The sequence below is a fragment of the Papilio machaon genome, chromosome 26 (assembly GCF_912999745.1).
Source record: "Papilio machaon chromosome 26, ilPapMach1.1, whole genome shotgun sequence".
NCBI lineage: Eukaryota > Metazoa > Arthropoda > Insecta > Lepidoptera > Papilionidae > Papilio > Papilio machaon.
The window spans coordinates 925,749-943,406 of record NC_060011.1 but is presented as its reverse complement, the minus strand read 5'-3'; the positions used below and the strand labels follow the sequence as shown (position 1 = coordinate 943,406).

At 35.1% G+C, this 17,658-nt stretch overlaps 1 protein-coding gene and 1 long non-coding RNA gene across 2 annotated transcripts; both read right to left on the bottom strand.

Moving 5' to 3' along the window:
• Positions 1–8,864: 8,864 nt before the first annotated feature.
• LOC123722514 lies at positions 8,865–9,587 on the bottom strand. Its single transcript, XR_006756499.1, has 4 exons — positions 9,554–9,587; positions 9,374–9,476; positions 9,065–9,189; positions 8,865–8,931 (listed from the first exon to the last, which is right to left on the bottom strand). It is a non-coding gene; the product is annotated as an uncharacterized LOC123722514 (long non-coding RNA).
• Positions 9,588–9,827: 240 nt separating this feature from the next.
• On the bottom strand, positions 9,828–17,121 carry LOC106717765 (aldehyde oxidase 2-like). Its single transcript, XM_014511677.2, has 4 exons — positions 17,079–17,121; positions 15,882–16,048; positions 15,296–15,453; positions 9,828–10,212 (listed from the first exon to the last, which is right to left on the bottom strand). Exons 1-4 carry the CDS (start codon positions 17,119–17,121, stop codon positions 9,828–9,830), a joined length of 753 nt encoding a protein of 250 aa, XP_014367163.2.
• Between the last annotated feature and the right edge of the window lie 537 nt (positions 17,122–17,658).

Here is a 17,658-nt window from a genome sequence, read left to right as displayed (position 1 = left end):
CCGTTCTTGAGTTATAAATGGTGTAACTAACACGACTTTCTTTTATATGTCGCAATCAGAAGAAGAAATCAACTTTAATAAATCGAAATTAGAACACGAGCTGTGTTCGAAGAGACTTCTTGTACGATGCGCGTCTGACATTAGTCATTCTGGAAATATGGTTCGTAGCTAAAGCATTGTTTGTTGTACATGAGCCTGTGAATCAATTATAACGAGTTGAGAAGTGATAAGTAGTGTATTCCTTGAATCCGATATTACCCATAGCCGCCCACAAGTGATCTCAATCAATAATAATTCTGATAGCGAGCCACCCCGGCCGTTATATATATATATAGATAAGATGTTGTCTTTGTTTTATTTTTAATTAAAAGGACAGTATGTTTTATACCAGTGTAAAGACAGTAGAATATAACAGTAAAAATCTTGTTAATTTGACCATATCAGGGACGTTTAAGTAGAGTCCATTCATAGTTTAAATTTATACTTTTTAGACAGCATACTTGAGTACCAAATTGCATCAAAATTTGTGCAGTATTTTAGGAGCACATAGGACAAATAAGTATTGATTTTTTTTTCTGAAAGATGCACTTATTTTACTTTCGTTAAGGTATTTATATTAACAATTAAAGTAATAAAAGTTTTAGTTCAATAACAGTATGAAAATGCTTTCAATAAAAGAGGCCTTAGTACGAATATTTGTGAGCATCGCTTTCATATCGTCATCGCCTATTATGTGATTAGTAGCTGCCGTCCGAGACTGCGTCCGCGCGGAGATAAAAAACTTAGTTACTTATGTGATCTACCAGACTATGTTCTACATCGAGATCTATGCAACCATTCTGTACATATCTTGTAACAAACATAGTATAACATTAGTAAGATTAGTAGGAGATTTTTGGTGTACAATTCATCCGTTCGGCGCTGTATAAATTTTAATATAAATTTTGTCGATGACGATACGATGGTCATTATCACAAATATTCGTGCTAGTTCCACTAGGTTCAAATAAACAAAACAGTATTGGCACCAGAGTAAATTGGAACAGTTTTATTGTAAAAATCTTTTGTCTGTCAAGCGCAGAGCCACGACTGACGGAGTGCTCTGTGTACGTTTTTATTCGTTACCCGAGTGATGGTTATTTAAAACTATCCGCTTTAACTCCGTCCACAAAAACGAGTGCAAAGTTTAGATTGTTTTTAAATTGGCTATTTTTAACGGACTTCAAAAAAAGGCTTGTTACTTATACGTTTTATTATTGTTAATATTATAAATGCGAAAGTTGGATGGGTGAATATTTTTTGTAACTTAACACTAGATCGGCTAAATGGATCTAAATTAAATTTGGAATAGTTCAATAGACATAAGTTTTTGTCGTGATAACGTCTTAAAAATCTATGAATGCTGGCTGCACGCACGAAAAACCATGACTGATTGTCATGTTCTGCATGAGCCAAGTGTGCAAGCGAGAGCGCTGAACAAGCAATAGAGAGGCAAAGGTCTAAGTGATAGACTTTTGATGCTGTCTTCTTATTCAAATCAATTCATAAAAGTATGCAATTTTTCATCAATGTTTTTTTAAAACGTTATCACGTAAAATTATCGTCCGTAAATCGACTTTTAATTCTCCGCAGATAGAGTCGCGGGCGACAGTGAGTTTTACAATATTAAGAACAAAGCTGAGAATTTCAATTTTAGTAATATGTGTAAGGAACAATGATTCTTTTAAAATTTAATGCTGCAATTTTATGAGTCTATGCTTTTTTTGAGAGAGCGAGAGAGTTAATAAAATTTTTAGTCATAAGTTGTGCATGACGCCTGTTCGTTGTTTTTGCTCTGAAGTGTACCTTTAAAACATCGTTTTTAACGAAATCGGGTATTTGTTAATTTCTCAAATAGTTTAGACAGTACGTACCCTAACAATAAATCGTATTCCGTTAGTAGATTCCTTCAGTCAACCCTTGTAACGTATAATATGTAGACAATCCACCCTTTTGACAGAACATCCCTTAACTTTAGTTATCTATAAATGTTGTACTGGAAACAATGTTTTTAAATTTAAATCGAATTCAATGCTACTTTACCTTACTAATATTATAAATGCGAATGTTTAGATGGATGGATGTTTGTTTGAAGGTATCTCTGGAACGGCTTAACGGATCTCGATGAAATTTGCCATACATGTAAAACATAGTCTGGAAGAACACGTAGGCTACTTAATAAGTTTTTTTTTCAATTCCAAGCGGACGGAATCGCGGGCGACGGCTAGTATTAAAAAACAAATGAAATAATTCGCTTCTGTCTGTCGTAATTGGAGTATTACGGGATTTAAAGAAAGCCGTATTTCTGTTAAGTGAAAGTAAACTTTACTCAAGCCAGAGTCTCGCATTTCAACAATTTGACAAGAAACATCTTCAAATATTACTTAAGGCTTATTCTGAGTAAACACAATATTGTTTAATAAAAGAAAATTTTCTATTTACTTATATATACAAATCAAATACAATGTTTCAATTTGATCGCTTAAGATATTGTCTTACTACGAGTAATGTTATTAATGTGAAAGTTTAAATTAATCTTGATTACCACCTAATTAAACTAATTAACTATTAATGGATCTGCTATCTGTCACTATCGCTAGTACAATCGTCAAAATGTATCAAAATGTATAGTAAAAATACGTTTCATTCTCGTGACACATCAAAGGTTTTTTTATGTAAGGTGACAAAGAGCAAGCGACCATCAGATTCGCTGAAATAGCGAAGCGACCGCATAGACATTCGCAATTGCAGATGCGTTACCTACCTTAAAACAACGGAGAAGGGGACGCACAGATAGAGAATATTTCCCTTTACTTCGTGACCCTCCTCCGACAAATCCTTGCCATAATGCCATTCCCATCCTTTACTTTGTAAGAAAAGGGTGGGAAGGGGATGAGGACTAAAATTAAGCCTCCGGCACCACAGTCATCAGACTGTACGCGGATTTACTTCCACTTGACGCCTGTCTTCTGTGTGGTCGTGGTATTTCACCGACTAATTCGTGCAACAGATGTTGTTATTGCTGGTGTGTACCACTGTTAAATTTATTTTCACTTCCATATAGTTTAGATTTTTTGATTAGCGACTTGGAATAGAAATTTAGTTCAGGTATGGATCACAGACTGGATTAGCACATAGAGTACTCAGGATTTTTTTTTTCAATTAATTCCACGTAAACAAAATCGCAGGCGATAGCTATTATAAAATATCAATTATATAAAATAGGATTAAAATTAAAAGATTATTAAATGAGCTACATTAACTTAAGAAAAATGTTTTCTTAAACACGAAGCTTTTTTAAAAACCATCATAATTTCTCAGGCAAATGCTTCGTTGTTAAGTGCGCCATTTCAACGCCGTATTATATTATTAGGGCCATTTTTAAAAACTAATAGTACCTCATTACGAAAGTATAGCTTGTTTTATTTTAAATTAAAATTGTTTATTATAATAATATTCCTTGGGTTTTGACTGCAGAAACATTTGTGTAAAAACATTTTATAAACTCACTCTTTTTGAAAAGAAAAAAGAAAGGGTTAAAATTGTTTTTGCAGGTATTAAACATTCTTCTGTTAAAAGTGTTTTACTTACCTTTTATATATTTTATGTTGTTTTCTTAAAAGACGATTTCTTTCCTTGTTAGCCACACGTTACTTTTTATATTTAAACGAGGGCTAAATATATTGCTTAAATATTGAATAGTAGACTTTATTTAATTCAAATCTTAGTCGTTAAATTATGTCTATTTATTTTAAACGAACTGTAGATAGTGAAGTCTGTAATCGTATTTTCTGAACATTTCTATCTTCAACTGAGGGAAACACTTTTTATTCGATTCCTATTAATGTCGTAGTAATTTCAACTTTTATATTCTATTCTAACCTAAAAACTGCAGCTTTAACACATATTGTCGTCTTTTTCATTCCCTTTGGCAAAACAGAGACAACGATAAAAGTAATAACCGAGCATTTATCTCCGATTTATTAAATTTTTCAAACATATTAAAATAATATTTTCCTTATTATAAAAACTAAATTTCTTTCCCGAGAGATATCAAAAATAAATTTTCTTAGAATGACATCATGAAAATTAATTAAATAGAAATTCTTTCAAATTAACTTTCGCATTCAAAACATTCGTCTCCAATGTATAAGGTCCATCTGTAAAAAAAAAATACTTAATTACAATAGATTGAAAACAGCTACACTCAGTCTGTTGTCAGCACCGAATTGTTGAGTACCCTTCAAACCAGTTCAGTAATCGCTCACGCTTAAGAACTGCCTACAGGTCTAAAATTAGTCGGTACCGAAAGCGAATTAGCCATACATAAGTGTAGGAGACATGAATTAATTTAAAATAATGTATCTGAAAAGTTTAAATAGTTTAAAATACACCTTACCAATTTGAAACCATTCCGTTCTGGAAAACCCTGTTTCTTCTCGCGATGAGACTATAGCAGCTCTCAAAGCAAATGCCACGCTCACCGCTAGACAACTTGGCGGTTCCGTAATAGCTAGAATACAAACGTACATTATGATTCTTTTACAACATGAAATCGTTCACGAAAAGTAAAGGATTTCATGTTTTGAAATTCACTAAAGACCAGCTAGTAGTGAAAAGGTTTTTAATGGTAATTCTACAATCCTATAAAATCATGAAAAATACGGATAAATTTACAATAAAATGACGTAAACTTACTTCTAGCTCCGAGGACACCAATTGGATTAAATGAATTTGGGCGTAGTTTGACTCTGAAGTCAATAGGTATGTCTTTAGCGAGAGGCACGTGGTAGTTCCACGCTCGATCAGTGAGCAGCTCTCCGGTCTTTTTGTCGTAAATCAAATGCTCACACGTCCAGTATCCTAAACCCATCACGAATGCACCCTCAATCTAAACGTAAAAAAGTACATCAGCATATTATCACAAAATTAATATTTCTAATAATTTGATAATATTTCACAGGTACACGAAAGACATATTAGACCAGAGACAGATAAATTTAGTAGCAAAAGGTTAAAAGGTTAGTAGCAAAGGTTAAAAGAACGGTAAGTTAAAATGTGATAATTAGTATTTTAAATATAAATGTGAAGAGGCATATTGGTAAGGAAGGAATACATAGATGGATTATGTGAATGGCAAATAATGAAGGAAGTGACGACTGAAGTTTTAAAAAACGTGGTGCGCCGATTTTTCACAGAGTAGGTAGGTAGTATGGGAGATGATACGTAAATATAGAAAATTTTCTCGGTTACCTGTCCAATATCTATTTGAGGATTTATACTCAAGCCAGCATCTTGCAGAATATCTACTCTTAAAATATCATGTTCACCTGTTAATATATCTAGTTCTACTTCTGTAACAACAGCAGCTGGCATCCTGAAGGTTTCTTCATCATTCGGCGTTACTCTGTAACTTGTTTGCAAATTTATACCACGCATATACGCAGTCTGTACCAGCAATTCCCATGTAGGATTATTCAGACTATCTCTGACTGTAGATAATCTATCAAGAATGAGTTGACAACATTTGGTAGCACCAAAGCAAATAGCGTGAGTTGTTCGACTACCACCACTGATGTAGGAATTTGGTGCAACTGACACTTCTGTTGGTTTTACTTTAACCTTATTTATAGGTATTTGTAGAACGTAGGCAACTGTTTGAGTTACTTTAGTATTGATACCTTGACCCATTTCTATCCCTCCATGTCTTACCACTACTGAACCATCAGCATGATAGACTGTTAGACTAACAGGAAAATCCATTACAGTAGAAGCAGGCCAACTAATTAGTGCTACTCGAAGACCTCGTTTCTTCCAACGATTCAATTTATTAAAAGCCTGTACTTCTTCTTTCCGTTTATTATATTCACTTTCTTCTACTAACATCGCAACAATTTCAGCTAGATCTGAATATTGTGGATTCAAATTTTTCAAACGCACTTCTAAAGGATCTCTATCTAGTTCGTAAGATATACGTTCCATTATATGCTCCGTCATGGCTATAGCTTCAAATGCACCTAAAAAATAATTTTGTATGAAGTTCAAGATTCGATTGGACAATGTAGGAAAAAAAAATCATTGATTTGTAAAAATTACTAGTCTTAGACTAACTAGAATAAACAACTATACCTGGAGATCTAGCAAATGTATTAGATGCAGTGTCAGTAGTAACGTTAAATAACTTATAAGACCATCTTCTGTTGTCATAGCAGTTCTTTACAGCAGAAATGCTATACAATATGATATTGTCACTAACAACATATCCATTGTCTAAATACAAATGATATTCTAAATATTGTATTTCTCCGGCATCGCTCACTCCAAGCTGAAAGTTAACATTTATTTTAGAATTTAAACTTTTTATAATTTTGTATTGTCAAAATGTACAATATCATCATCATCAGCTCACTATACGTCCCCCCTGAGGGGCTCGGAGCCTACCCTAATAAAGGGGTGACTAGGCCATAGTCAACCACGCTGGCCCAGTGCAGGTTGGTTGATTTCATACATATTAATGAATTTCTTCTCAGATATGTTCATCACGATGTTTTCCTTCACCGTAAGAACGTCGGGTAAATGTACATATGTAAATCGAAACTCGAAAAATACATTAGTACATGGCGGGATTCGAACCCAGGACCTACAGATTGCTAGTCAAGTGCTTAACCCCTGAGCCATCGACACTCTTTGTATAAGATGTACAAGATACGAAAGTGAAAATCTTTATTTTTTCATATCCATAATTTCTTTTCTCTCTATTCTTATCACAGATGTAAAAAGCGTAATGGTAACAATACCTCGTAGTCCAGCGTACTCGGATTTCTTTTTCCAATGATCCTTGTATTGGCTTGCATAGACATTACAAATCTGCAGGGTCGGTTTGTTAAGTATGTAACGAGTGCACAGGCGCAGGCAATCAAGCAGTTGCGAGATATTTTAGCACCGAACCCACCCCCAAGACGTAGTGTCTTTAAATTAATTCTAGAAACAGAAAAAACATCACAAGTTAATGAATATTTTTACTGACCAAATACATTTAAGTACACATAAAAAATTAACATTCAGTTGTAAATTTGCAATTTGATTTCTGCAAATAAGTTAACGGTTAATAATAAATTATTTTACGATATTCATTCCATTTGTAAGCAACTTTTTGCTACACACTTTTTATGTATCACTTCCACGAAGATCACTGATCGCCTCTAGAAATTTTGCAAAAGTTAGTACAAAATTTACAAATAAAACTCGTACCTGTTTTGTGGAATATTCAAGACCTGTGAAATAGCTGCGTGTACCTGATCAGGCCATTGTGTTGCAGCGACCACATCAATGCCATCCTCACTAGGCTTGGTGACACACGACTGCGTTTCCATGTGGTAATGATATTGATCGAATATATTATTGGATCCTTTCATAACCCTTTGCACATTCAATCCTCTGTCTCTAGCAGGGTAGACTATGAAAACCATTACCCTTTCAGGCTCTCTATCTAATACTTCCCTTATTGTATATACTGGTTGTTGTTTTACGTTTTTATATTTTGCTTTGACCAACAAAGCAGCTCTGTTAGCTACCTTCTCTGATTTAGCTATAATAATACCTATTGGTTGGTTGTAATATTTAACATCACGTTCGCAGAGTACCTCTTCAGGAGCCATTCCACCTTCAATGTTGAGAGGTATAAAGTTATTTGATCCGGGGATATCTTTTGCAGAGAGAAATGCTATAACGCCAGATAGTTTCTAAAAATTAAATCAGTGTTTAAAATTATTTATCAGTCAGCACAGCAGATCAGGGATTTTTGCAGCCTGTTGCCAACTCTACTTGGAAATAATTTTAATAATATTATAAATTCGAAAGTTTTGATGAATATCCATCTGGATGGATGCTTACTATGTTTTATGGTATATTATTATTTATATGGGTAGCTAGTAAACTATAAAATTACTTCTAAAAACACCAACAAAAACATTAACCATGAAAATATAATAAAACGTTAAGCTTTTGTCGCTTGATCACTACCATCAAATGCACACAAAAACTAAAGAAACACTGGTTTATCAAGGACAATCAGCTAACTTTACTATTTTGAGAGCATAAGTAACATAAAATTTACAATAATTTGTAAATTTTATGTTACCTATTACATACATTAGTTTAATTTTCATTCTTCATTTACTAGATTTCAAATCAATAAATTGAAATTGTTGTTAACTAAGTTAATACTTACTAATGCAATGGACGGATCGATGCTTTCAATTTCACCAACACTGACTTCAGAAGGAACGAACGCACAGAAAACTTCTCTTGGTAACGTTGGAGTGTCATTAACATAAACAGATTCACCTGCGCATTGTATAAGTGCTTCTACTTTGGGCATTGGCTCGTTCAGTGGCCAAAGACTGGGATTTGTATCATATTCTTGCTTCCCTGAGGATAGAGGTCTGGTTTTTCTCAGATCCTTTCTACCGGATCTATATCGGGGTTCTAATCTATTTTCCGGAATTAGGTTCATCAAACCCTAAAAATTAATAATTTCGATATTTTTCTTTTGTTGATCAGATAAGTATAATGTAATGGAAAAAGATAAAAAAAATCTTACTTTATAAAACAATCCAAGGGCACATTTTTTTCGATATTCCGGTGACAGATAGTCACGAATCTCTTCTACAATAATTTCACCTTCTAAAACTTCAAGCGCCAGTTGCAATGTTTCATTTGTAAATAATTTCTTCCCAATCAGACAGTTCTCAGTTTGCACTGCATGTATGAATTTACCAGAGAGACCGCCATAGACTATTCTCGCAGATTTTACTGTTTCATGATCCACTTCTAGTTCGTAAAGAAAAGCTGCGTTGACTTGAGCATGAGCATTTTGAGATCGAGGCATAACCTGTGATAATTTTGTGAAATTATAAATTCATATTCGTCATTAGATACCCTATGTGTGATAAAAAAATGTTCAAGACAAACTTTACGTAAAATTCAGCTAAATACAAGGAATATACTTTAAAAAGATTGCATACCTTAAAAGAAACAAACTCATAATTGTGAGACAGTGGAGGTATTTTGATCTGTGTGATTATTCTACCAGTCATATCCATTTTTAGAAAAGTCTCTGGTGTTACTTCATCTATTGATATAGCAGAAACTTAAAAAAAAAAGAAATAAGAATAAAAAATTAGTTTTATAGAACCAAAATAAAAAAAAAGATAAAAAGAAATTTTGAAAGTTATTTGTACATTATATGAAGTTTTATCTTCTATTATTTAGAAAGTTTTCGTTTGATGTTTACATTCATTTATTCCTTTCAGTATTTATTTATTTCTTCTTACCAATTGTTAGAGTTGCACCTATCGTTTCAAGTAACAAAAATACATCCGATGAAAACGTCAGTTCTCTATGTTTGAGCATCAAATTACCAGCTACTGATCCTATCTGAAATATAATCTCAGTTTTACCACTAAATATAGTATTTAATAAGTTCCGATATTTTAATATTTCTTAAAACTTACATTTCTTACTGGTATATGTGCTACTAAATTTAAATGCTCGTATAACTTCTTTAAATGTTGAAAATGCTGTTCTCTTTCTGATATATTTTTGAAAAGATCCATCAAATCTCTCAATGTTATTCCTGCACCGATTACTAAATTCTGATCTATGTAAAATGTCTTCAATTCTTCAACAGCACTTATATCTATTAAGACTTTAGGAAAGGCAAAAACTGGTACCGCTCCTGTAACAAATGTTTTATTATTCACTCTTTAGGTTTTTGATATTTCAAATTTATTTTAACTTACCTCGTCCAGTATTTCCATTAACTAGCATATAAGAGTTTGTTCCTTCAGTACTAAACACTTCAAATATATCTCGTATTTCATTAACCCTGTACCAGATTCTATCATCTTTTAAAAGTATTTTTTTATTCTTACGAGCAATATTCTCTTTATGTAATAAACACCAGTTATTATCAAGTGTTAGTTCACATTTATCTTTATCACTGCAAATTTTCAAATCTTCGATGTCAGTGAGGTTTGGTTCAGGAGCATCGTGGGCAAAACTTTTGAAAGCATCAAGTATTGGTCTGTATCCTGTACATCTGCATGTATTGCTGCCAAAAGAATCTTCTATTTGGTATTTAGTTAATTTATAATTATTTTCTTCAAGTAAACTGTAAAATGCGTCATTTCTTAATCCATAATCGAATTATTTAACTTTAAAAATGAATTTAAAGGGATGCATCGATATGGGTAAGCTTTGCTTCGATTCGATCGATTTGGGTTGGTTTGCTGGAAAGGTACCATTAATAAGGATATGATGACTATATGATGAATGATACATCGATCTAGAGAACGAAAACCTATTGAGCCTATTCTTTCTGAGGAATTAGGTACGGATAGGGAATTAGTGAATTTGTGGAAGACTGTTAAATATTATTTTAAGTACGGGATGTCTCAATCAAACAACAGTTACGTATCGACTGAATTTAATAATCTACCCACTATATACAATATTTTTTATCAACCGAATACTTATTTCTGGATACCTGACATCCCCCTTCTTTTAAACATGTGTATGCGTAACATGAAAAAAACTTATACAAAAAAAAATAAAATAAAAGAAACACTTACAATTAACCAACCATCCCCCTTCTTAAAATATTGTAACATTCTACCTAACTTGATATATAAGCTATATAATATTAATGAAAGAGATAGAAAACTGTAACAATATAGTATAATAATGAGAACGTAAAACAAAATTTTCACACCATTAAAAATTTAATACAATGCAAAGAACAAAAAAAAAATACAGTCTTAAAAATACTAATCACATAGAAAATAAAATAGTAATAACAAGAAATACTAAGCATACATAATTCACCTTCGGAACAGTTTTTTTTTTTTTTTTTTTTTTTTATCTCACCAGTTCCTCAAGGGTACCCGAACCGATCAGGAGGCCTCACTGTCCTGCCAAATTTCGTAACATATAAGTTGTTGCTTTCACGATTTGTACCCATCAATGATTGGGTGGAGAGATCCTGAACACGGGCGCGCGCCGCTTGTGTTTCGCAACGAACATTGAATTCATCGTCATCGTACGGCGACGCGTATGACTCACTGCGATATTCGCTATCTTTTACAATATGCCTACGGTTTCTTCTAATTACACGACCTGTACACATTTTAATTTGATAAGATCGTGGGTTAATATTTTTTATTATTACGCCATTTGACCACATCCCATTTGTAAATACTTTAACTTTGTCTCCTTGCTTTAATTCCTTCAATTTTTTACTTCTTTTATCGTAATAGTGTTTTTGATAAATTTGCCGGCTATGTAAATGTTCTTTTACTAAGTTTTTATTAACAAGTTTTGGTTCCAAAAATACCGGGGCTCGCGGTAAAATGCCTCTTAAACTACGATTGTTTAGAAGTTGAGCTGGAGAAGCTAATTTAGCACTAATTGGACTGTTCAAATATTCTAAAAGAGCTAAACGGAAATCTGTTTGGTCGTAATGTGTCTTTTTGAGTATGTTTTTTACTGTCTGTACAGCTCGTTCTACCTGGCCGTTAGACTGTGGATAGCGGGGCGAGGACGTGACATGCCTGAACTTCCAATCTGTCTCAAAACATTTAAATTGGTGTGAATTAAATTCAGGGCCATTGTCCGACATTAATATTTCCGGAATGCCCTGCCTACTAAAAATATTTTTTAAATTATCGATGACCTCCAAGGAGGTCGTGGTATTCAACTTATTTACTTCTATATATTTACTGTAATAATCCACAACAATTAAGAATGGCCTATTCGCAAAATGAAAAATATCCACTCCTAATTTAGACCATGCTCTGCTGGGTATTTCGTGAGGAATTAGACTTTCTTTGACATTTTGTTTCCTGTAGGTGAGACACGCCTGACAGTGCGAAATCATATCTGAAATTTGAGAATTCATGCTGGGCCAATACATAATCTCACGAGCCCTATTTTTACATTTTTCAGCACCTAGGTGCCCCGCATGGATTTTAAGCAGCATTTCTTTACGCATACATTTCGGTATTACTATTTTTGCGCCTTTCCAAACCATGTCAAACGCAACGGTAAGCTCGTCCCTACAATCCCAGTACGGTCTCAGCAAACATTCTACTTTGCTCTTATGATCCGGCCATCCTTTTCTAATTATCTTAATTAATGACTGCATTTCTTTATCTAACTTTGTATTACGCTGAAGTTCTAAAAAATGCGAGTCCGTAAGGGGATTGCTGACGGCGACGGCACACACCTGCGCGCGCATCGCCCAGTGTTCGCGCGCGCCCTCGCCCGCTACCGCTGGCGTCGACGCCACCGCGCGGGAAAGCGTGTCTGCTACATACAAGTACTTACCTGGCTTATATATTAATTTAAAAGAAAACGGTTGCAACCTTAACAACATTCGCTGTAAGCGAGCTGGTGCCTCCGCTATCGGTTTTTGTATTATGCTTACAAGAGGCTTATGGTCCGTTTCTATAACGACATCGTCACGACCGTAGATATACGCGTAAAACTTTTCGCAAGCGAATACGCAAGCGTACAATTCCTTTTCGATTTGTGCGTATCGCTGTTCGGTTTCCGTCAATGACTTAGACGCATAGCAGACGGGAGCGCCGTCCTGCATGAGGCAAGCGCCTAAGCCGTGTTTACTGGCGTCCACCGACACAGTCACCGGATGTTCTAAGCTGTAATATCTTAACACCGGCGGACTGACTAAACATGTTTTTAGATTGTTAAAACATTTCTCATGTCGCTCGTCCCAAAGCCATTCTATATTTTTCTTTAAAAGCTCCCTAAGCAAATGCGTTTTTTCCGACAAATTCGATATGAAATTTCCTACATAATTTATGAGACCCAAGAATCTTTCTAAATCTTTAACATTTTTTGGTGTGGGCATATTTTGTACAGCCGTAGTGTGGGAGTCGTCGGGTGAAATACCGTTTCGCGAAATTTTGTGTCCTAAATATTTTAGTTCTGTCAGCCCTATCTTGCACTTTTTTTTATTCAATTTTATGTTAATTTCCCTACACCTCTGAAGTACGCGCCGTAGTCGGTCGTCGTGCACTTGCCGCGTCGGACCAAACACTAATAGATCGTCGACAAACAAAATAACGCCATCTATGTCGTCGAAGAATTCGTACAGTTTCTTATGAAAAATTTCGGAAGCGGAAGAAATTCCAAACGGCATTCTCAAAAATTTATATCTTCCAAACGCAGTATTAAAAGTGCATAAACTTGTTGAACTATCGTGTAACTTGACTTGAAAAAATGATTGCTTAGCGTCTAGAGTACTAAAAAAATTTGCACCAGATAGCCTCGATGTAATTTCATCTAGCGTTGGTAATTTAAAATGTTCACGTTTTATGGCTTTATTTAAATCTTTTGGATCCAAACAAATACGTATGTCTCCGTCCGGCTTTTTGACAACGGTCATACTGTTAACCCAATCCGTCGGACCCTCAACTTTAGCAATAACACCTTGATCAACTAATTCGTCCAACTTTTGTTTTACGCTATCCCTTAAAGCAATTGGTAATTTACGAGGTGCGTGTATAACAGGAGTAATATTATCTTTTAAATGTATTCTATATTCTCCTGGTAGACAGCCCATTCCTTGAAAAACATCCTCAAACTCGTCTAGAATGCTATCATTAAACTGCGTATTAACTGCTAAAACACGGTGAACTACATTTAACTCTTCACACGACTGAAGTCCTAAAATAGGCACGGAGTTTACATTTGCGACAATAAACTTCAATATGTATTCATTATTTTTATATTTCACTTTTAAGCTGCATTTCCCTAGAACTTCTATCGATGTGCCCGAGTAACCTAATAACTTAGTACAAGTTGGAATAATATTTTGTTTATTTATACCTATTTTTCGTAAAAACTTGCTAGGCAAAACATTCACGTCCGCTCCCGTGTCCAGTTTTATTTTTAAAGTGTAATTATTTATCGATACTTCCACCACCCAATCACTATTTTTTAAAAATAAGGAATTTTGACATACCCGGTCCGAAGAGTCCTCCTGCACGGCATGAACGCGACCCGCCCGGCACATTTTTTCAAAATGATTTAATCTATTACAATTTCTACATATCTTTCCATACGCCGGGCACTCGAACTTTGAGTGCGCAGTGCCGCAGCGGTTGCACACGCCGCGCTGCCACTGCGCCGGTCGCGCCGCCGGTCGCGCCGACCGCCGCGATGACGTCACCGCGCGCTCGCCGCCGCCGCCGCGCTGCCGGCCGGGCGCGGGGGCGCGCTCGCCGTGTGCCGGCCGCGCCGATCTGCTGCCGCCGCACGCACACGTACACACATAGCCGCTCGTAGGGCTGGCCCGCTGCACTGTATGAACGTTTTCTTCGGCGTTCACTTGCTCGCGTAATGAATTGTCCCGCTTTATAAAGCTAGCCTGGGCCCGCGACATTTCTGTTAACTTGCAGATCTCCACGGTTTTCTTAAGAGTGAGATCCTGCTCCCTCAACAGCCGTTCCCGTAGGCCGTCGTCTTTGATACCATATATTAGTCTGTCTTTTACTAGATCTTCACGCAAGCCTTGAAACTCACAGGACAATGATAGTTTACTCAACTCATTTATATATTGTTCTATTGATTCACAATCAACTTGACTCCGTCCAAAAAATTTTTGTCTCTCAATAGTTAAATTCTTTTTTCCGCTGAAGTAACTGTCGAACCTTGCCAGTAACCGCTCCGCCGTACTAAATTGTTCGTTAAATTGTTCAAATATCTCTTGACATTTTTCGCCGATGACATGAAGCAGCACATTTATTTGCACATCCGCTGTTTCCTTGTCCAACTTTATCGCCTTCATGTATATTAAAAATCTATTTTTCCATCTGCTCCATTCTCGGCTGATATTACCCGTCGTAACGTTTGCTAAATCATTGTCGAAGCAAAATGGCGGTGGCGGCTGTAATGCGTTATTCATTTTTATATAATAACACTGCACTTCATAAAAACTTTTTGTTTTTCACTTTTTCAGAATAAGAAAACGTTTACACACTAATTAAACTTAAAATTTCTCGCATCCTACCGACTGCGCCATGTTAAATATTATTTTAAGTACGGGATGTCTCAATCAAACAACAGTTACGTATCGACTGAATTTAATAATCTACCCACTATATACAATATTTTTTATCAACCGAATACTTATTTCTGGATACCTGACAAAGACAAAACTAATTCATCAGTACCTGTACATACTCATGACCCAACTAGGACTACAGTAGCCGCATTGTGTGCCGTTGTATTCCGCTAGAGTCTTCTGTATTGGATGATAACCTTGACGGTCACCAACACCTTCTATAGTCGTGATATCCCAACCATCACATTGAGTTATAGAGACCAAACACTACAACATAATTGAAATGTTAAACAACAACGACCAACTCACGTTTTTTACCCAGTACCCCACTGGCAGAGAGGGAGAAAAGGCAGAGATTTCGGTCTGCCATCGGGTGAGATATTGGCAATCTTCTTCGGTATTTCTACGCATGAATGCTAGTCAGTTTAGGGTACGGGTTCGGGTTTTAGTATTAAACCCATTTTTAACGACCTTACTCCCAACAATATTTGACCCCATAATAGCAACATCAATTTCCAAAATGAAAAAAGTAATAACATGTAATTTTTCGGAGGTTTTAAAATCCAGAAAATTTTCTTCAATTATTACAATTTAACACTTTCCATGCTACAGTTTTCTTGCATGAGAACTCTCCAGGCGATGTGGCATTGAACTTGTTAAATAATATTCAAGAATAGGGTTCTTAGTGTACTTACAGAGTTAACAGAAAATGTCCGTCGATGTCCATAAATGTCGTTGTTGGTAACATTAACAATACAAGCACCGCAGGTCCCCTGCTGACACATGTACTTGGTGCCGTTCAAGTTGAGATGTTTACGGAGATAGTCGTTTATTGTCACATCTGAGTCTACTTCATGGCCCACTGCAATTTTAATTTTATAATAATATCAGATCAATCAGAATATTTCGAACTCTATAGTTGACTAAAGGTGCATTATCTGTTTTTCTGGATTTTACATTATCTTTTTATCTTATTCGGATCTTTTCTAAGTGTATCACACGTATTCGCTCCTTATATAATAAATCAAAACTTTACATTGTTTTTCGTAGTGAAAAGTTAAATTTATGATAGCTTGTCCAAAAAAATTGTGTTATTTGCCAATGATTTTTTATATCAAAAGCAGGCAAACAAGCAAACGGCCTCCTGGTTTCGCCAAAATAGCGAAGCAACTCCTGCCCATAGACATCCGCAAATGCAAATGTGTTGCCTATCTTTAATCAACATAGAAGAGGGCGCACAGAAAGAGTAAATTTCTCCTTCTTATGAGTCCCTTATCACACGGAACGCGGAATTGCTTCCACTACACGCCTGTCTTCTGTGTGGTCGTGGTATTTCACCGAAATGATGACACGAGTGCCTTTAGTTAACCAGCCCTGGACTTGACCTTAGTCAAATATTGGCTCAGTATTGACTATATATAGTCATCAATGGTGCGTTACATACCTGAATCTTCACTGTCATATCAGTAGGCCTAACAAGAATATTTGTGATAATCGCCATTGCATCGTCAACAACGTATTAAAAATTATGCAGCGCCTCATATCGGTTTTTAAAGTGCACCAAAAATCTCATACTAAATTTGACATAATTATCGATGAAGTTACGAAGGTGATTCACAAATATTCCTGCTAATCCCACTAATGGAATATATTAACCATGCACAATGAAACATGTGTTTAATAACAATTTCTTAATAATTAGTAAAAATAATAGATATAACCCACTAATAATATAGCTAACATAGCTATTACCCACTAAACATCGTCTATTTATGTTATGCTGTAAGAGAACTCTTTCGGAGTTAGCCCACCAGTACGTCACCGCATTTCTAATGTTATGTTACAAAAGTTACATTGTATACAAAGCTTAAATAAATAAAATTAATACTCACCGGTATATTTTTTCTTGTTCACAGTAAACTCTATTCTATCCATTGTCCAATAAAAATATTTAAAAAAAAACCCTTATCTCACTTTGAATGAATTTTAAAATTGACTGTTTTCAATTGATTTTACATTACAAATGAACGCAATTGGAAAAAGATGGAACGGTAGTTTATGAGTATATAAAAAACATTAATTCCATACTTAGACACTTAATGCTAACGTAAATATGTAAATCGAATGTCGGATTCGAACCCACTACATCGTATTTAAAAGTAGTTATTAAAATAAACCAGCAAATTACTAAAGGAAATCCATTTCCTTAATGAATTATTGATTATGTATTAGAAAATATGCTTTTTTCCCAATCACCGCAATTGTAATGATTGTTAACCAATAGTGCATATCCTTACAAGTATTATTTACTAGCTGTCGCCCGCGATTCCGTCCGCGCGAAATTTTAAAAAAAACATAATAAGCATATACATATATATACATATATATTTCTTCTTCCAGACTATGTTCTACATCTGCGGCAAATTTCATCAAAATCCGTTCACCCGTTCCGGAGATACCTTCAAACAAACA

What these genes read in the sequence shown, in the direction of transcription:
- LOC106717765 (XM_014511677.2), bottom strand. Translation starts at nt 17,121, where the DNA reads ATGGATAGAATAGAGTTTACTGTGAACAAGAAAAAATATACCG. An exon ending in GGACATTTTCTGTTAACTCT is followed by an intron (nt 15,454 to 15,881) that starts GTAAGTACACTA and finishes ATTATGTTGTAG; the next exon opens with TGTTTGGTCTCTATAACTCA. An exon ending in TGGGTCATGAGTATGTACAG is followed by an intron (nt 10,213 to 15,295) that starts GTACTGATGAAT and finishes CGCATTTTACAG; the next exon opens with TTTACTTGAAGAAAATAATT.